General features: G+C 37.4%; 1 protein-coding gene across 1 annotated transcript in view; it reads right to left on the minus strand.

The window, feature by feature from the left end:
* Positions 1-16380, minus strand: part of rock2a (rho-associated, coiled-coil containing protein kinase 2a) — a 59550-nt gene that overhangs the window by 18772 nt on the left and 24398 nt on the right. The window contains exons 2-17 of the mRNA XM_088353926.1: positions 13655-13736; positions 13471-13571; positions 10677-10814; positions 10323-10583; positions 9085-9229; positions 8858-8996; positions 6828-6919; positions 6592-6751; positions 6437-6491; positions 5775-5863; positions 5653-5701; positions 5191-5326; positions 4863-4954; positions 3614-3860; positions 386-492; positions 54-213 (exon numbers count right to left, since the gene is read on the minus strand). Of these exons, the coding sequence (XP_088210052.1) occupies positions 54-213; positions 386-492; positions 3614-3860; positions 4863-4954; positions 5191-5326; positions 5653-5701; positions 5775-5863; positions 6437-6491; positions 6592-6751; positions 6828-6919; positions 8858-8996; positions 9085-9229; positions 10323-10583; positions 10677-10814; positions 13471-13571; positions 13655-13736 (2053 nt within the window). The remainder of the gene's footprint in view (positions 1-53; positions 214-385; positions 493-3613; positions 3861-4862; positions 4955-5190; positions 5327-5652; positions 5702-5774; positions 5864-6436; positions 6492-6591; positions 6752-6827; positions 6920-8857; positions 8997-9084; positions 9230-10322; positions 10584-10676; positions 10815-13470; positions 13572-13654; positions 13737-16380) is intronic.

Here is a 16380-nt window from a genome sequence, read left to right on the forward strand (position 1 = left end):
ATTTTGGCCCTGCATGGGATGAGTATCAAATGCATTCATAAAAAGTGACTTACCCTTCATAGACTCAGATTTTGCACCTTCAATGGTTACTTTTATCTTGTTCTTGTCTGTCAGCAAAGCCTTAGTAGCTTTATGAGAGTTTTCTTCCTGTTCTAGCCCTTGCTGCAGCACCTTGAGTTTGTAAGTCAGATCAATCTCTTTGTTGCTCTTCTCCTACGTACAAAAAAAAGACATACAACCAAGCTGCGATGGTCACACATGGCCAAAATGGACTATAGACATTTGAAAACATGGCAGAACCCAGTACAGACCAAAAAGAAAAAAAATCCAACTTAACTCTTCCAAAGTTACTCTCTAATGTACAATATGTGAGGATGATGTTAACCTTTTCCAAGTCGGTGAGCTTTTCTTGTAGGCACCTTTTCTCAGTCTCCATTTTTAAGAGAGCTCGTTTCTGCTGCTGTACCTCCTCCTCAAGGCCAGAAACCCGTCCTATATGATGGACATGGCGCATGACAATTATTTATCACAGAACACCCTCAAGCTTTTTTCTTAAAAAAAACAAAAACAAAAAAACACGATAACACAAAGGTTACACGTTGTTGCCCTTAATTGCAAGAATGTATTATTTTATTGCAGTCAGCTGGTTCAAGGGGTTACACTATTACAGAACTGATATGATTTACAGTGACTTTGTGCAGTTTATTCACATACTTAAAGTTGGGGTGCATAATTTAAGATGTACCTAAAAAAGTATTTTTTTCTGTGTTAACAGTGCTCAACTGCATACGAATTACCCTTTACACTTTATTTTCCACATATCTAATTTTATCTTACTTTTAGCAAAACTATTCGGGGCAAAACATATTAGGTAGGAGGAATGGGGAGTGAAGAGAATGTTGGAGATTAAAGTCATGTTCGACCCCTAGTTTTTTTTTTCCCCTTTCTTAGCGTAGCATGAAAATTGTCCAAAAAAGAAGAAGCCTTGTTCAAGTACAGTCCAAATCGCAACCCAATTCCAAGAAAGGGGAAGAAAAAAAAAAAGAGTTGAGTTAAGTTGAGCCTGACTAAAATGCATATACAGTGGAACCTCGGTTTTCGAACGCCTCTCAGATCGAACAAATCGGTTCTCGACCAAAAATTTAGAGAAATTCTTGCTTCGCTTTTCGTTCAAAAAAATCGGAGTTCGAACGCCGGTACGCTAGGGGCGATGCTGAGCGGCGTACGAGTGTAGATTGCCCCCACCCCTCGTGAAGAACTGTTGTCACGGCAATGCGCACTCCTTCTCCGCTTTCGTTTTTCAAAAGCAGTGAACGGAGTGTTTTAACTCCTAATTATGCCTCGGAAGAAGGTTGGTGCAAGCAGCAAAGTTGCTACAGGTGAAAAAAGAGGAGTAGTGCGTACAACTATTGCATTTAAGAAAGAAATAATAGCGAAATATGAAGAAGGTGTGCGAGTTTCCCTTCTTTCAGGAATACAGCATGGCTTCTGCAGACCACCACAAAGGTAAGAAATCCTACTCATAATTCTTTTCTTTATCCTTTAACTGCTCACCACTTGTGGAGACCCGGGTGCTAAATGACGTGTAAACGACCTGATTTTTTTTATTTTTACACGTTCATGTTAGCGTAATCTTTCGTACGGAAGATTACGCTAACGCGAATGTACGATTAGCCTGGGTTAGCTTCATGTTTACTTTCGTGGTAAACATTTAGGGTGTTGGAACGGATTAAAACAATTTTACATTACTTTTAATGGAAAAAAACGACTTCGGTGATCGTACAAATCGGTTTTCGTACAAGGAAATGGAACGGATTAAGGTCGAGAACCGAGGTTCCACTGTAGTTGCAAGCACATCATTAACAAGCTGACATATGCTGCAATGATGACATATGCCAGTAGATGGCGGTAGCAAGTTGAAACTTCAAATTTCAGCTCCTTTAACTGTTCTGCTAGACAGGGCGTACTCTAAATAACCAAGAAGCACATTTGAACAATGATTTGGTAACAAGTAAGAGTGAAGTGGTGCATGCTCCCTTCTCTTAGAAGTGCATTTCTGAACACAATCACAAATGAGTCAGAGATCTTTTCGTAAAATTTTAAAAATGCATTTTCTCATGGAGAATCTTGGTGTTCCAGATAGAGTAAATCATTTATCGAGCCAATGTATTATAATGTCAGTTGTATTTTGATCCCTTTGCTGTGCACAACCTCCAACGCTTCCTAATGAGTCAGTTAAGTGATCAGCAACGGATATCACACATCACTAATCAAAGTACAGTAACCCACCAGGAAGGAGTGGGATTACACACTGTTTTTATTTATTTAGCATTAGTGCAGTGGTTATCACATTCGCTCAAGATGCTAAAGGTCCTCGGTTCGAGACCAGGTGGAAACATGTTGAAATGCAGAGGGATGGGGGCCACCAGACTGTACTTGCTCAAGACACACCACAAGAAATGGTGCCCCTACAATGCTAGTGGTTAAGGGATCCAACCATTCTATCATTCGATTTTGAATGAAATAAAAATTTATTTTGGAAACCAGAAGTTTTGGAGGGTATTGGATATTGTTCTTGCGATAACTCACTTGAGCATCACATCGCTAGAGAGATATCACAATCAAAACATTACATCTCAATAGAAGATTAAAAACGAGAGAAAATGTACGCAAACTTAATAATTTTGATTGCCTCTTTATTCGAAATTCTTAAATAATGTAAAACTCTCAAATGTCCTTTTAGAAGTTCACCAAAACATTAGGAAGCTGTGTGACACCCTTTTCTATCAGAAAAGACCCCAAATACTATACGTAGCCATAATACAATACAACTTTTACTTATATCTGTACATTCGAGGAAACTGTGCGGGTCAGATGTATCGACATTTCGTTCTGTATACACGTGTACTAGAATGACAATAAAGTAGATCTGAATCTGAATAATAGCTTGGTAAGCTAATTCTACAAAGCTATTTTCTTAATGTGAGTAGAAACCCAAACTGATGAAAGCTAAGCTAGTGGGCCTCTAAGAGTACTTTCTACGATTGTATTTGAGTTCTTGAAAATGTAAATGAAAATTACAACTTGTTTATTTCCATAAAATGTTTTTTTTTATTTTTCTACCTTAAAAAAAATAGATATTTTGTACATAATCGTATTTGGATGAAACTTGAATTTAGAACTATGTTTTTTGTTATTATTTGAACCCGGCTGGAAACTGTGGAGCCCCAACTGTTTACAAGGTAGACTTGGGAGCTCCAGTCATCCTCGATCCATGGACTTTATAACTCCAGATTGATGGCAAGCCACCCATTAGGAGGAATGAACCCTACCACCGTTTACAACCCGCAAGCTTGTGTTAGTTTTTTTTACTGGAATTCATTTTACTTGACCTTAACTGTGACTAGACCCGAACTGGATTTTTTCCCCCTTTGAAAGAAACTCTACTGAAAGTATCACCCGATGTTTCTTTATTTAATTAACCCAATATTCAGTAAATATTTTGCATTGATGTAAATGTTCAAAAGTTCTTGCTAAAGTTCTATTTTTCTCATTTTTTTCTCAAAGGTCCTAAAAGAACTTAGTGGGTTACAAAAGCATTTATCTTACGCACCCAACAAGTCACTGATCGTCTCTGATCCCTGGCTGTGTTCGCTGTGTTCGGTCTCCAGGGCGGCCTGCAGGCTGATGCACTCTTTCTCGAGGCTTATCTTACTGTGTTCCAGGAGACAGCATTTGTCCTGCAGCTCTCGCAAATTTGCCTCCAGCTGCTGCAGTTGTTTGGTGTTCTCCGTCTGGGCTTTACGAAGCCTTGTTGCAGCTTCAGTTTCAGCCCGTAGCAGCATGTTGGCTTCTTCCAACTGAGATTATTATGAGATTATCAAAAATAATTATTGGTTCTCAGCAAAACTTTAGAAGTCTTAAACTTTGTCAGCAAGGGGTAAAGCAACTCACGATCTATAAGTTAGTCAAGCATGAGTAACTTTGATTTAAATCTTAAAATTTAAGGAAATTTTCACAAAGTATTGTAAATTCCGGTTTACAAAGCCCACCTTATCAAAAGCATCATGCTCAAATTAAAAACGAATTTCAGTATTGTCATTGAACAAGCCGCACCAGATTTTAAACCGCAGGCTTAATAACCCATAAAACGTATTTACGTCTGTTCCTTACATTTTAAGCTTGGCGCACACCTGGAGTCAACCACGTGGGGAATCTGGCATCGATGCCTTTGGCTGCAGAACCCCTGCACACCTGAGGCCGTTTTCATCTGCGCTGATTTGAACTCTATTCCAGGTTGTTTATGTCACATGTCTTCCGTGCTGCAGCCTGACTTCCCACCTCCCCTGTTCCTCGTCTGCTCGTACTCAAATTACTCTACCAAACTGTGCCTGGGCGCAGTTAGTTCCAAAACATACGTCATATCGTTGATTTAGGGAAGACTAAAAAGACATAATTGTCAAAAAAAAAACGTTTTTAACTCAACAGAGCTATGGAGATCTACGCTGACTAAATGGTCGCAATTACTTAAGTTTTTCTCCCTGGATCTGGTCAAAGGCTGTGTACATTGCTTGCATGTATGTATGTACGTACATGACGCCATTTCTAGGTTTCATACCGTGACTACTCCCACGACTGGGCATATGTGTGAGCAATCATACCTTGCTCTGGACCCCATTTCCCATGCAGGATCAGTTAAATTCAGGCAGGGATTGAGTGTATTTACACTACCTCTAATTTTCGGACTTAAGAAGAAGTAGCACAGTAAGATGGCTCTAGTGTGAGTGTGCCCGTATACTAAGTATTAAGACAAAAAATAATAACATTTGCTCCCAAATGCACCATAAAACCAAGTGACTGACCTGTTTCTGGAGATGAATGTTTTTCTCATTGGAAATGTGTGAATTCTGGTTTCGTCTTTTGAGGTCTTCCAGCTGATCACGGAGATTGTTGACTGAAAAGTTTGGTACAAAAAAGCATATGTTAAAAGATTGCATGGATTGTTCCACCAACTTTAATGCCAAATGAGAGGAAGCATTTAATAGGTTTTTAATTCGAGTATAAAAAAAAGATGGAAACATGTTTTTATTTTAATCTATACAACAGTGTATTAATTGTGTTGATGATTTTGTTGAATTGTTATAATTGATTTGGTTCAAAAAAAGAAAATGTGTTGATTTCTGCTATTACCTTCGTTTTCGAGACACCGCTTCCTGTCAGCTTCACTCTCAGCCTTACGATGGGTCTCCTGGCTCTTGTGTTGCAGAAGGGCTTTCTCCCTCTCCAGCTGCCTCAAGCTTGACTCCAAATTCTTCCTGCTACTCACCTATAAACATTTCATTTTGGGTCAGATGTCAACCAAGGTTGCTTTTTCAGTCCTGCAATTTAATCACTCCACTAACGACAAATAAATGTAAAATCGGATCCTTCACACAAGTTTAAACCCCACAGAAATTTTATGTGGTCGTTGGTAAATCCAAAGCACAGGTATCCAGTTCAAATAAAACAAAAAGCCACTCAAATGAATGAGGAATATAAAACTCATTTATCCTGGAAGGAAAACTGAAGTTGACCACCATGAAAATATTGCAATATAAAATATTGGAAGAAAATCTGCCTGCACAGTAGATTTCTTGGCAGTTTTGGTTCTACCTCATCTTCAAGTTCCTTGGTGACCTTATCCAGACGACTAGTGGAAGCTCTGAAGAGATACAGATACATAACTAGTCTAATCAATAATCCAAGCTTCTTTGTAAATAAAGAAGTTTATTTACCTGAATTTGTGCTCTAGGTCATCTTTGGCTTGCTTCTCATTATTCAGCTGCACCTCCAAATGTCGAAGTTTTTTCTGTAATGCTATGGACTGAGAATAGAAAATGTCTTGCTGATGTATGTCAAGACATTAAAAAAACATATGATAGACAATAAAGATACACAAATTTATTTATGCCTCAATGGTTTGGAAAAAAATATCATTGGTGCATGAGGACAAGATAAAATGTAAAGTTACAAGTGATTCAGTTATGCTATTACATAGCATGTTTAAAAGCCATTGGGTCAACATAGTTGGAGTTTGGTTGATAGAATATATTAAATTCAATATCTAAGTCATATAACAGTGTATAACATGGGTCTCCAACACCAGGTTGCCCCCTTAGGACTGCTGAGGTGCCCGTGAACCTGTTCTGAAAATAGCTCACCAGTGGTGGGTCATTGTAATATTCTTGTAAAATATATTCTGCATAACATGATAAGTTGTTACTTTAGAAATGCATATCAAACTGGGTGCTCTTTGCGCTAATAGGTCACAAAAAGTATTTCTCAGCTCAAAATAGTTTGGAGACATTGTAAAACAATAATTTTTAATTAATAATGAGTACGCAGGATAAACCCGGTTAAGACAATAAATCACGGTATGTAAAGTGAACTGACATACCTCTCCCTTTGAGTTATCATTTATACATGAGGAGTTGTTGGAAGAATTCAGTAGCCTAAATAATAAAGAAAAAATATATAAATGTCAACAGAGAACCATGCTTATTCTCAATGCATTATAAAGAACATCATGAAATGCTTGGCTTGATTTCTTACTGGTCTTCTTTGAAGTAGGTGAAGCCGACGAAAGGCAGCTGATTTCCAACAAAAGCTTTGGGTGTGGGGAATGTCTCTACATCACCTTTGTCATCTTCAATCTCATCAAAGTTACTTGTGTCAATGTCACTGCTCAGCTCTGGAACTACAGGTGCAACAGCTAAGAAATAAACAAATAAAAAAGGTCAGATACAATAAACGTAGATATAGATCCAATCCTTTGTACAGATACAAACTCTCTCTGATGGTGTCAAAGGTCCACTGATCATTCCGAAAGAAAGGGTGTCGTTTGATCTCCTCCACACCGTTCTGTCCTAATCGTGCCTCCCTGTGAGAGAAAATACGAGCAAAAGGGAAAGAAAAAGTGACACCGAAAGAGAGGGTAATTAAAGATTGCCTAAAGCTACCTTTTTTGAGGATTGATGAAAGAGAATATGATGGTTTAAAGAATTGTGGATAATTCATCGCAGATACTTCGTGAGTAAAAGTACAAAATATTTTTGGATGACAGAGCAAACTCAGTTCATAAACACTGAAAAGGAAAAACACGCCTTATCCCGATGGCAGAAAATGTTGGTTATTTTATTTACATGTTTTTGTATTGCGAATCTGGAAAAAAAGTGAAAATGTTTACTTAAAATAAGCAAAAATGTTTCATATATCACACGGTAGCGCACTCTAATATATTCAAAAATCTGTCATTAAATCTGGTAAACATGTTGTTTTCTGGCAATGTATTGGAATCAAAGTCAGACAAATACACACTGGTGGGACTAACCCAAAGGTCAGTAGCCTTTCTGACCCAAAGAGGCATGAAGGCAAAATATTATTATTTTTTTTAATTTATTTTTTTTAAAGAGAGCCATACCATGTTTTAAGACAAACTCCGCCAAACCTCCCTCCTGCAGTTAATGAAAGAGTGTTGAGGCTCATTTTGAACGTTATATTTGTACCTAAATAAGTGTTTCAAAACGAAGTGCAAGCAAAATTATTCAGTATAAATGTCACAAAATACTGCAAACAAGGTGCTTGACAAGCGTTTTTGGGTGTTTACAGTTTGTGGGCTCTTGTAAGAAAGTATCCCAACAGATAATATACATTGTTTATTGAGTTTCCGTAAGAGTTATTCCTTAGCGACGTACAGCCAAAACAGGTATGTTGATTTGACACTCTGATTGTAAGCTGTAGTTGAGACCTATACATACTGGACCGAACCCTAAAATAAGTGAGTGTTGCTTTGGCTTTGCATGAACAAAGAATTGGATTTCACGCAATAAAATTGAAGCAACATAGAGAAGATTTGTAGTGGATGGATTTTTTTCTCTGAGTCAGATCTAGTTATAAAAAGAGCCACAGTTTCCCGACCCATAGATTAACACTTCATAAATAAGTATTTTCTGTAATGTCACCTAAAGCATACCATATTTGTCTGTATATAACGCACATTTTTCTTTTAACTAAACAAAACTTAAAAGTTTAGGTGGGCGTTAAACACAAGGTTTTACGACCATATTTGTGAAATGATTTATCAGTTGAGAACAAAACATAGGATGCAACGGGATTTAAACCAGGGTCATGGCGGTGAGATTTTTTGGGGTTTTTTTTTGGTTTGAACAAATTTATTGACACTAAAAACAGAAAACAATCATGACAATCTCAACAGCAATTAAGCACATTCACAATATTATATTCCAATATTACGTTTTTAACAGCAAACACAAAGTGAGGTTTGAATGGCCGAATCCCAACAGAACCTAACCATGAGTGATAGTGATGACGAAAAGGCATTCGATTTTATCTCCATTTCACACTATTTTTATTCACGGTACCAGAGACGAATGTTAGAGAATATAGAAAACTGAAAGTTGTCCTGAGAGATATAAATACACAGAAAAAGCAAAACGGGGGAAATATCTTTTTTGGTGTAACTGCTGATAAATCGGACTTTGAAGGACATTGAATGAATACATGGTATATTTTTAGTATTGTGTTCATAGTTAAAGTTGTCAAAACATGATTTCAATTATGGCCGCAAGTATTCAACAACGCTTGTCACTTACAAGCTTAGTTTGAGCTGATAAAAAGTGAAAGAAAATGGTATACTGATTTTTAATAAAAAATAGGGTGCTCGTTCTACACAAGTGCACGTTATAAACCAATAATAATCCTCCAGTTGTCTTATACCTCTTGACACAGTTTAAAGGCACAACATGGAAACTTAAATATATAATATTATGGACTAAAAGGGGTTAAAGCGTTTCCTTACCTGTCAGTCAAGAAGGCACAAATGATATTCTTTGCATCTTTGGAGATATCTACATCACCAGGAAAGTTGAGAGAGTTTTTATGGTCCATGATTTTACTGTAGGTTCCCACCAGAGAGTCTGCATAAAATGGTGTGTCACCTGAAAGTACCCAAAACAATTTAACAGAATTTAATAAGTAAATACTCTTGGCTGTTTTACATGTAAGATAGGTAGGAAAGGCACTGACCAACAAGCATTTCGAAGATGAAGACCCCTACAGACCACCAGTCACATTCTCGCCCATAACACCCATCGCCTCCTTGGGACTTCAGGACTTCGGGTGAGATGTAGTCAGGGGTTCCAACTGCTGTGTCACAATGTACCATACCAGTCTGTGACACAAGACAGAACATCAATCTTCAAAACATTTTTTAAAGTTCAAATCATAATGTGAAAGTAGAAATGAAAATGTAGACTTCAAGCAACGCAAGCAAAGAAGACTCAAAAGACTTTGGCAGTAATGCACAACGAAGAAGAATTCAAACTACGGTGATGCAAAGTGATCAAAATGCAACATTTTTCTTCCTTTTTTTTCCTCACCCTTTTACAAAGTTTTGGGATTTCAGGGAATCCTGTAGCAGCAACATCGTGGACAATAATATAAGCTCCCTCAGTGTTTTTCAACCACTGTGGGCACAGTAATTCATTGTTGTACTGTGCCGTGGTAATTTGTCCAAATTGTGCCCTTGTGTGGACTAACGGAAGCTATCTTTCATTTGGATTTCTTTTTACCGGAGATGCAACGGCACAGACTGGTGGTGTCCCGCGCAATTTTTTCCAATGAAAGCAATGTTTCTTGGCTCAAAAAGTGTTGAAAAACACTGCTGTGGGTGAGCTTATGTTATGTAAAATAAATATTAATTTATAGACCTATAAGTACTTTTATCTCTCGCTACTTTGTGCTTCGATTAGAAAATATGAATTAAAAAAAAAAAAAAAGTGCCTCTCGGCGCTTGGTTCTTTTTTTTCATTGGACAACATTGAGCAATACCATTTTGCTTTAATTCAATTCTTTTAGAGCTCAGCAGATACTTGTATATGTGCTGTATTTACAAGAAGTACACTTTATACCTATGTTTTTAACCCTTTTTTCCTAAGGACGCAAACACATATTGCTCACAAACATTTTTTTTAAATGAGAGGGGTGGTGGTTTTGTCAGGCTTCACAACTTCTCAGATTTTGCATATCACAAGGGGCTCTGCTCCCCAAAAACCCAAAAAAACCGAAGGATTGAGGTATTTTGTTAAAATCCATGTTTATATCATAGTATTTTTACGTATTTTTGAAATCAAGATTGATTTTCTTTTTAACAATAACAGTTTTTTTTATCACTATGACGTGCTAAATAAATATTGCTAAAAAATAATTTATGTTCCTTTAAGAGTTCCACCTCATTATATTTTTGTGTTTGAAATAAAACTTACAGCGTCCATTTTCATGCACGTGCCGAAGTCTGCGAGTTTCAGGTGTCCATGTCTGTCGAGCAGCATGTTGTCCGGCTTAACATCGCGGTGAATGAAGCCCATTGAGTGAATAGCATCTAAGGCCATCACCACTTCTGCGGTATAAAATTTGGCCCATTTCTCTGGCACATCGTATGTACTGGTAAGGTTCACCAGATCACCGCCTGGCATATACTCCATTACCATATAGAGGTAGTGCTCATCTTGGAAGGCACAGCATAACTGATCAAGCAAAAAGGAGCTTTTTTAGCAATAATTACACAATGTATTAGAAGAAAAAGCTGATAATGAAATGTTGTCTTGTAAAAGTCATACTTGCACCACCCATGGACTGTTGGCAAAGGCCATAATGTCCCTTTCTTCCCAAAAGAAGGCAGAGTCTGACCGTTTGATCATCTCAAACTTGCTTAGAAGTTTCATGGCATAGACTTTCTGAGAGGCTTTATGCCTGACCTAAAAGATAGGGTACACATGTTTCAGGAAATTGCAAGATGCTGCTTAAGCGGGAATTTACATTTAAAGTAAGAGTCAACACGAGGGATTTCTTAAGAATAATACATTATATATAGAGATAGATAGATAGATAGATAGATAGATAGATAGATAGATAGATAGATAGATAGATAGATAGATAGATAGATAGATAGATACCGCAAATTCCGGACTATAAGCCGCTACTTTTTTTCCAAAGTTCAACCCTGCGGATTATTCAGTGATGCGGCCAATTTATGTAATTTTTCTAACAGCCGCCAGCGGCGCTCGAGTACAAAAGGTAAGATTTAGACCGGTGGAATATATGCGCTGAGGAAGACTGCAACTTCTTAGCTTGTGCACGAATTAAATTAGCGTAGACATATCCTCATCATGCAAATTGCAAATAGAAAGGCACATGACGCAGCTTTAAAGCTAAACGCAATCGAGCAGTCTGATAAAGAAGGAAACAGAGCTGCTGCACGTAAACTTTACCTTGCAAGCGTATTGCTAGCGTGTTTTTATGTAAGGTAACGTGAGACGACGTCTATATGTCAAATTCTCTTTCCCATACTGAAGGAAGACGACTTTGATGACGTCAGTTATAAGGAGGAAAATGAGGACGGTTTACCGTGATTTCTACATGAACGTTATGTTTGTTTTAACAGACCTGTTTACCCTGTTGCGAGCGTGTTGCTAGTAGCGTTTTGCTACCCTTCACAGGCACGGTTTGGGATTAAAGTTATAATATTATTATTAAAGCTTTGAAAACTCTCTCGGTGTACCGTCTTTCTTTGTAAATATGTGTAACCATGTATAATATGTATTTGCAACTGTATATTTTTGTAATGTATTTATTTGAGACACTTATTCTGATATGTTTTGCGAATTAAGAGAGGCGGAGCAAACGCGGGCTGACGGGAAGTGGGGTAAAGGTGAGTGAGACCTGTTTGATGTTGCAGCGGACAATAGTGGATATATATTTTTCCTACCCTTACCTTTGGAAATATAGACTTTTTTTCCTTGGATTACATTCAACGGGTACCCGGACTCTGCAGGTCTGCATCAAATCTTAAGTACCGGTATCATTTTCCGTTCATTTTGCCAGTTGTGGTTTTTGTACTGTATACTTTATATTCAGTTACGATCGCGGGACTCAAAGTCGGGTTTGGGTTAATTTTGTGTTGTAACATGTGTTGCATGTTTTAATGTGGGCGCATGCGGCTTATATACAGGTGCGGCTTGTGTACGTACAAAAGCGGTTATCCTCTTAAAATGTGGTGGGTGCGGCTTATAATCAGGTGCGCTCTATAGTCCGGAATTTACGGTAGATAGATAGAGATAGAGATAGAGAGATAGAGATACAGTTAGAGAGTTAGAGATAGAATGATAGATAGATAGATACTTTATTCATCCCTGCAGGGAAATTCACACTTCCAGCAGCATCCCTGCGCTGGAGAACAAAACAATAATAAAGTAAAAATAATACAATACACAAATACCCAATGTAGCGTGTTAAATAGAGTATCTAGATAGTGCCACACAGAATACACACTGCAATAAAAATATGGTAATTTGCAATGTGGGGGTGTGGTTTAATGTGGGCCTTTACTCCGCCAGGTGGAGTTAAAGAGCCTCATGGCATGAGGAAGAAAAGATCTTCTCAGTCTGTCCGTGGTACAAGACTGTGACAGCAGTCTGTCGCTGAAGCTGCTCTTCTGTCTGGAGATAATGCTGTGTAGTGGATGAGATGAATAGTCCATGATTGACCGCAGCTTTTCCAGTGCCCTCAGCTACTGTTGTCAGGCTGTCCAGCTCTGTGCCCACAACAGAGCTTGCTTTCCTCACCAGTTTATTAGTTTATATGGGTATTTAGTACTCTAAACATGACATTTTGTGTTTGGAAAATATGAGTTAAGAACAATATCCATCTGTTTTGAATTAAGAATACCTTACAAACAAAAATGCTTCAGCTGATTTTCAAACATGGCTTTACACAAAAAGCAAGGGAATGGCCTTAAGCTGAAGCACTTGTGATGTATTTGTCACTTGACAGTATTCTGAAAACAGTCGACCTAGTAGATGAATTAAAAAGAGGGAGATTTTGCTTTACATTGTATTCTAATAATGTAATATTAATTAAAATAGTGTTTAGACAATCGTTGGTTGACGTCCTCTCCAATGCTAATGAGTTGGGCTGTGCCTTAAACTTAACACGTATTTGTAAGTATATAATGCACATCTTTTTTACTTAAATGAAACCTAAAAGTTTGGGTGAGCAATATAGATGATGGTAATATATGACCATATTTGTGCAATGATTGAACCGTCGATAAACATCGGTGACCATAATGACAAGGGGAACAACTCTTTGGTGTATCTGAAGATGAATCGGTTTATGAAGGACTTTGAACAAATATGTTGTAAATATTATGTTGGTATATGTTGTTCATAGCTTACATTGTCAATACAATATTTTTATTATGGTCACATGTATTCATATATATCGGTCATTTGTAATGCTTAGTTTGAGCTCAAAATAAGTCAAACAAAATTTTATACTGATTTTTAACAAAAAAAATTAGGGGTGCACGTTGTACACAAGTGCATGTTATACACGAAGAAATACGCTACTCACCAGTTGAACTTCACCAAACGCTCCTCGGCCAATGACTTTAACTCTGTCAAAGTCATCCGATTTCATCTGCAAATCTCTGACTTGTCTTATGACATTTTCATCTGAGATAAAAACATTTGCTCAGAAGCATGAAGATTTATAAAAAAAAAATCATCATTACTGTGATTCTTAAAAAAATACTTACATCTGTTTAAAAAGGTTTCAATATTTTTATTCTTGCGAAGTGCAGGGTAATCCAAATCTAAGACGACAGCATTTAGGGAGTCCTGGTGAAGAAGACAGAATTACGTTAATTCGAAAGAAATAGAACACACAAATAACATGTGTTAGATAGTCTCCTCAAACTACCTGAAAAATTAATAACATGTACAATATGACCAGAACATTTTTGTTATTATGAAATAATATCAGACACATTTCCATAATTTATTTTCAAAATATTAATGTTGCTTTGATGTGTGCTCGTATCTGTGAGAATGTCCAAAAGTACCCAATGAGACAATGTAATACAGCAGCTTACCTGCCAATTAAAGATTTAGCAAGTTAAACCAGAGCTCTTTCTGTCCTATATAAAGCATTTTTGGAACATTTTCACAGAGGACAAAACAATATGTGAACATTTACAATTTGTTGTTCAGGTAAAATCTGATTGGACACAAGTTGAAATACAATGGGGCCACCTGTTGCCTCGATTGTATGTTTTTACTGTGTATTGTGGTAGATTGCTATGTAAAAGGGCCATCGCCACCCTAAACAAATGAACTAAACTGAAAAATATTCATCTTGCGGCTTATTTGGAAATTTTCGTTGCGGACAAATGTTGTTGCACTACTTTTTATTGAACTATTGTTACGATACACTATTCTTTCATTATATTATTGTTATAGTACAAGTCTCTAAGCACTATATTTTAAATATTTTTGACTATTTATCCTGACTAGGGATGTCACAAACATGAATATATTTGTCTAATCGCAAATACTTTTCATATTCCCAAATATTTATCACATTCACAATTACCGTCTTTTTTTCTCTCCACCCTCCTATGTGACCACCTTTGACTGAAATAAATACACGTCAACGTGCAGCAACGCAGACGCAGAAAGAGACAACTTCAGCACCCTGCGTGTGGTCATCATGGCAGGTCATTTCTTTAGTTTCAAAACCACGCACCACTTGAGTATTTTGGACACATTTTGTGTTGATAGAAAGCAACAGCTGTGAACCCCAAAATACTGAAGAAGCGGTATGCAAACTTTATACCAGTGAAAGGAGCAAACACAACCAATCTCAATCAGCATTCGGAATTCAGGCACCTGGCAATTCCCCGAGCTAGTCGGCAAAGGAAGAATGGTAAACAATCCAGGGGTTGCAACTTGTTAATTGGTTTTAATAAAAGGAACAGAAAGTTGAGTTAATAATGATTTCTTGATTATTCATCGACTTTATTTATTGACCATTAAATTGCTCTTCTTTATTAAGGTGTAGGGGATATGTAATAATAAGCTCATATTATCGTAGTAACATACTGCAGAGAGGAAAAAATTACAATGTATTCGTCAATCGTGATTGTTTATGTGACAATAAATCCTCGCCAGAAAACCCTAATCATGACAGCCCTAACCCTGACAGTCTTTTATCTTGTTTTATCTTTAACACCTCTATTACGTTTTTATCCTGGTGTGCCATGTCTGATCTTGTTGCAGACAATATTTCACCCTGATGTTATCAATGACAATAAAGACATTTCAATTAAAAAGAGGGATGCTGGGACGCCATCTGGCAGCCAAAATTGTGGAACATGTTTCTGAGCTGCTACGCACTGTAGTGCCAGACATTACATTTAAAAGTATGAGCGTCTGCTAGAAAAAATGAGCATCTGATGGCTGTGGTTGTACGTGCGGTTAGCTGTAAGTCAAGCAGGTCGTAAGTCAAATGTTACTTGTATTTTAGAGATTAAATGTTTGTAAACTTACTTTCAAAATGATCTACAATCAAATTAAGGATGCCTTGCAAACTCTAACCAGCAATCACAACATAATTTCCAAAGTATCACACGCATTTATAACAGTGGAGATAATATTAGGAGTTTTTAACTTTTTCACAGTCGAGTCAAGGGGTGTCGAACTAATTTAAGCTTCCGGCCACACAGTGAAAAGAAAATCACGGGGGGGGCTGGACTGGGGGATTAAAGAAAAAGAAAGAGAAAGAAAAAAGGGTGAAACAAAGAAAGAAAAATAAAAGGAGAGAGGGGGAAAAAAGAAAGAAACAGAGAGGAAGGGTAGGAACAGAAGGGGACAGAGAAAGGGAGGAAGTGAGAGGAGTAAGAAAGATAAAAAGATAAAGGAGAAAGAGAGGAGAGAGAAAGACAAAGGGAAAGAGAGTGAAAGATGAAAAATGACAGATAAGGAAAAGAGGAAAAAATAGACAAAGAGAAAAGAGAAAGGGAGAAAGATCGAAAAAAGAAAGGGAGAAAGAGAGAGAGAGAAAAGAGATGGAGAAAGAGATTGAATTAGAGACATAGAAGGAGAGAAAATGGCAAAGAAAGGAGTTGCAAAGAAAGATAGAAAGAAAGAAAGAAATAACGGAGAGAGAAAGTAAAAAAAGAAAAGAGGTGGAGAAAGAGAGCAAAAAAATAATAATAATAATACAGCTACAATTGATTTGGGAGGGGCGCCTGGCTTTATTGAAAACTGCAACTTGTATTTTTACTTTATTTTCTAGAGCTTCTCTAGCTCTGTCTTGAGGGCCACATTCAATCTGTTGGCGGGCCTGAACTGGCCCCTGTGGCCACATGTTTGACACCTGTGGTCTAATATGTCTTTCCGCCGGCTAATTCAAATGTTTCCCCGCTTGGCTGCACTCTTGATTTAACAGCTCAACAGCACTTCCCCATTAAAGGACTAACCT

Source organism: Urocampus carinirostris, chromosome 15, assembly GCF_059441175.1.
Source record: "Urocampus carinirostris isolate Australia breed hairy pipefish chromosome 15, RoL_Ucar_1.0, whole genome shotgun sequence".
NCBI classification, from domain to species: domain Eukaryota; kingdom Metazoa; phylum Chordata; class Actinopteri; order Syngnathiformes; family Syngnathidae; genus Urocampus; species Urocampus carinirostris.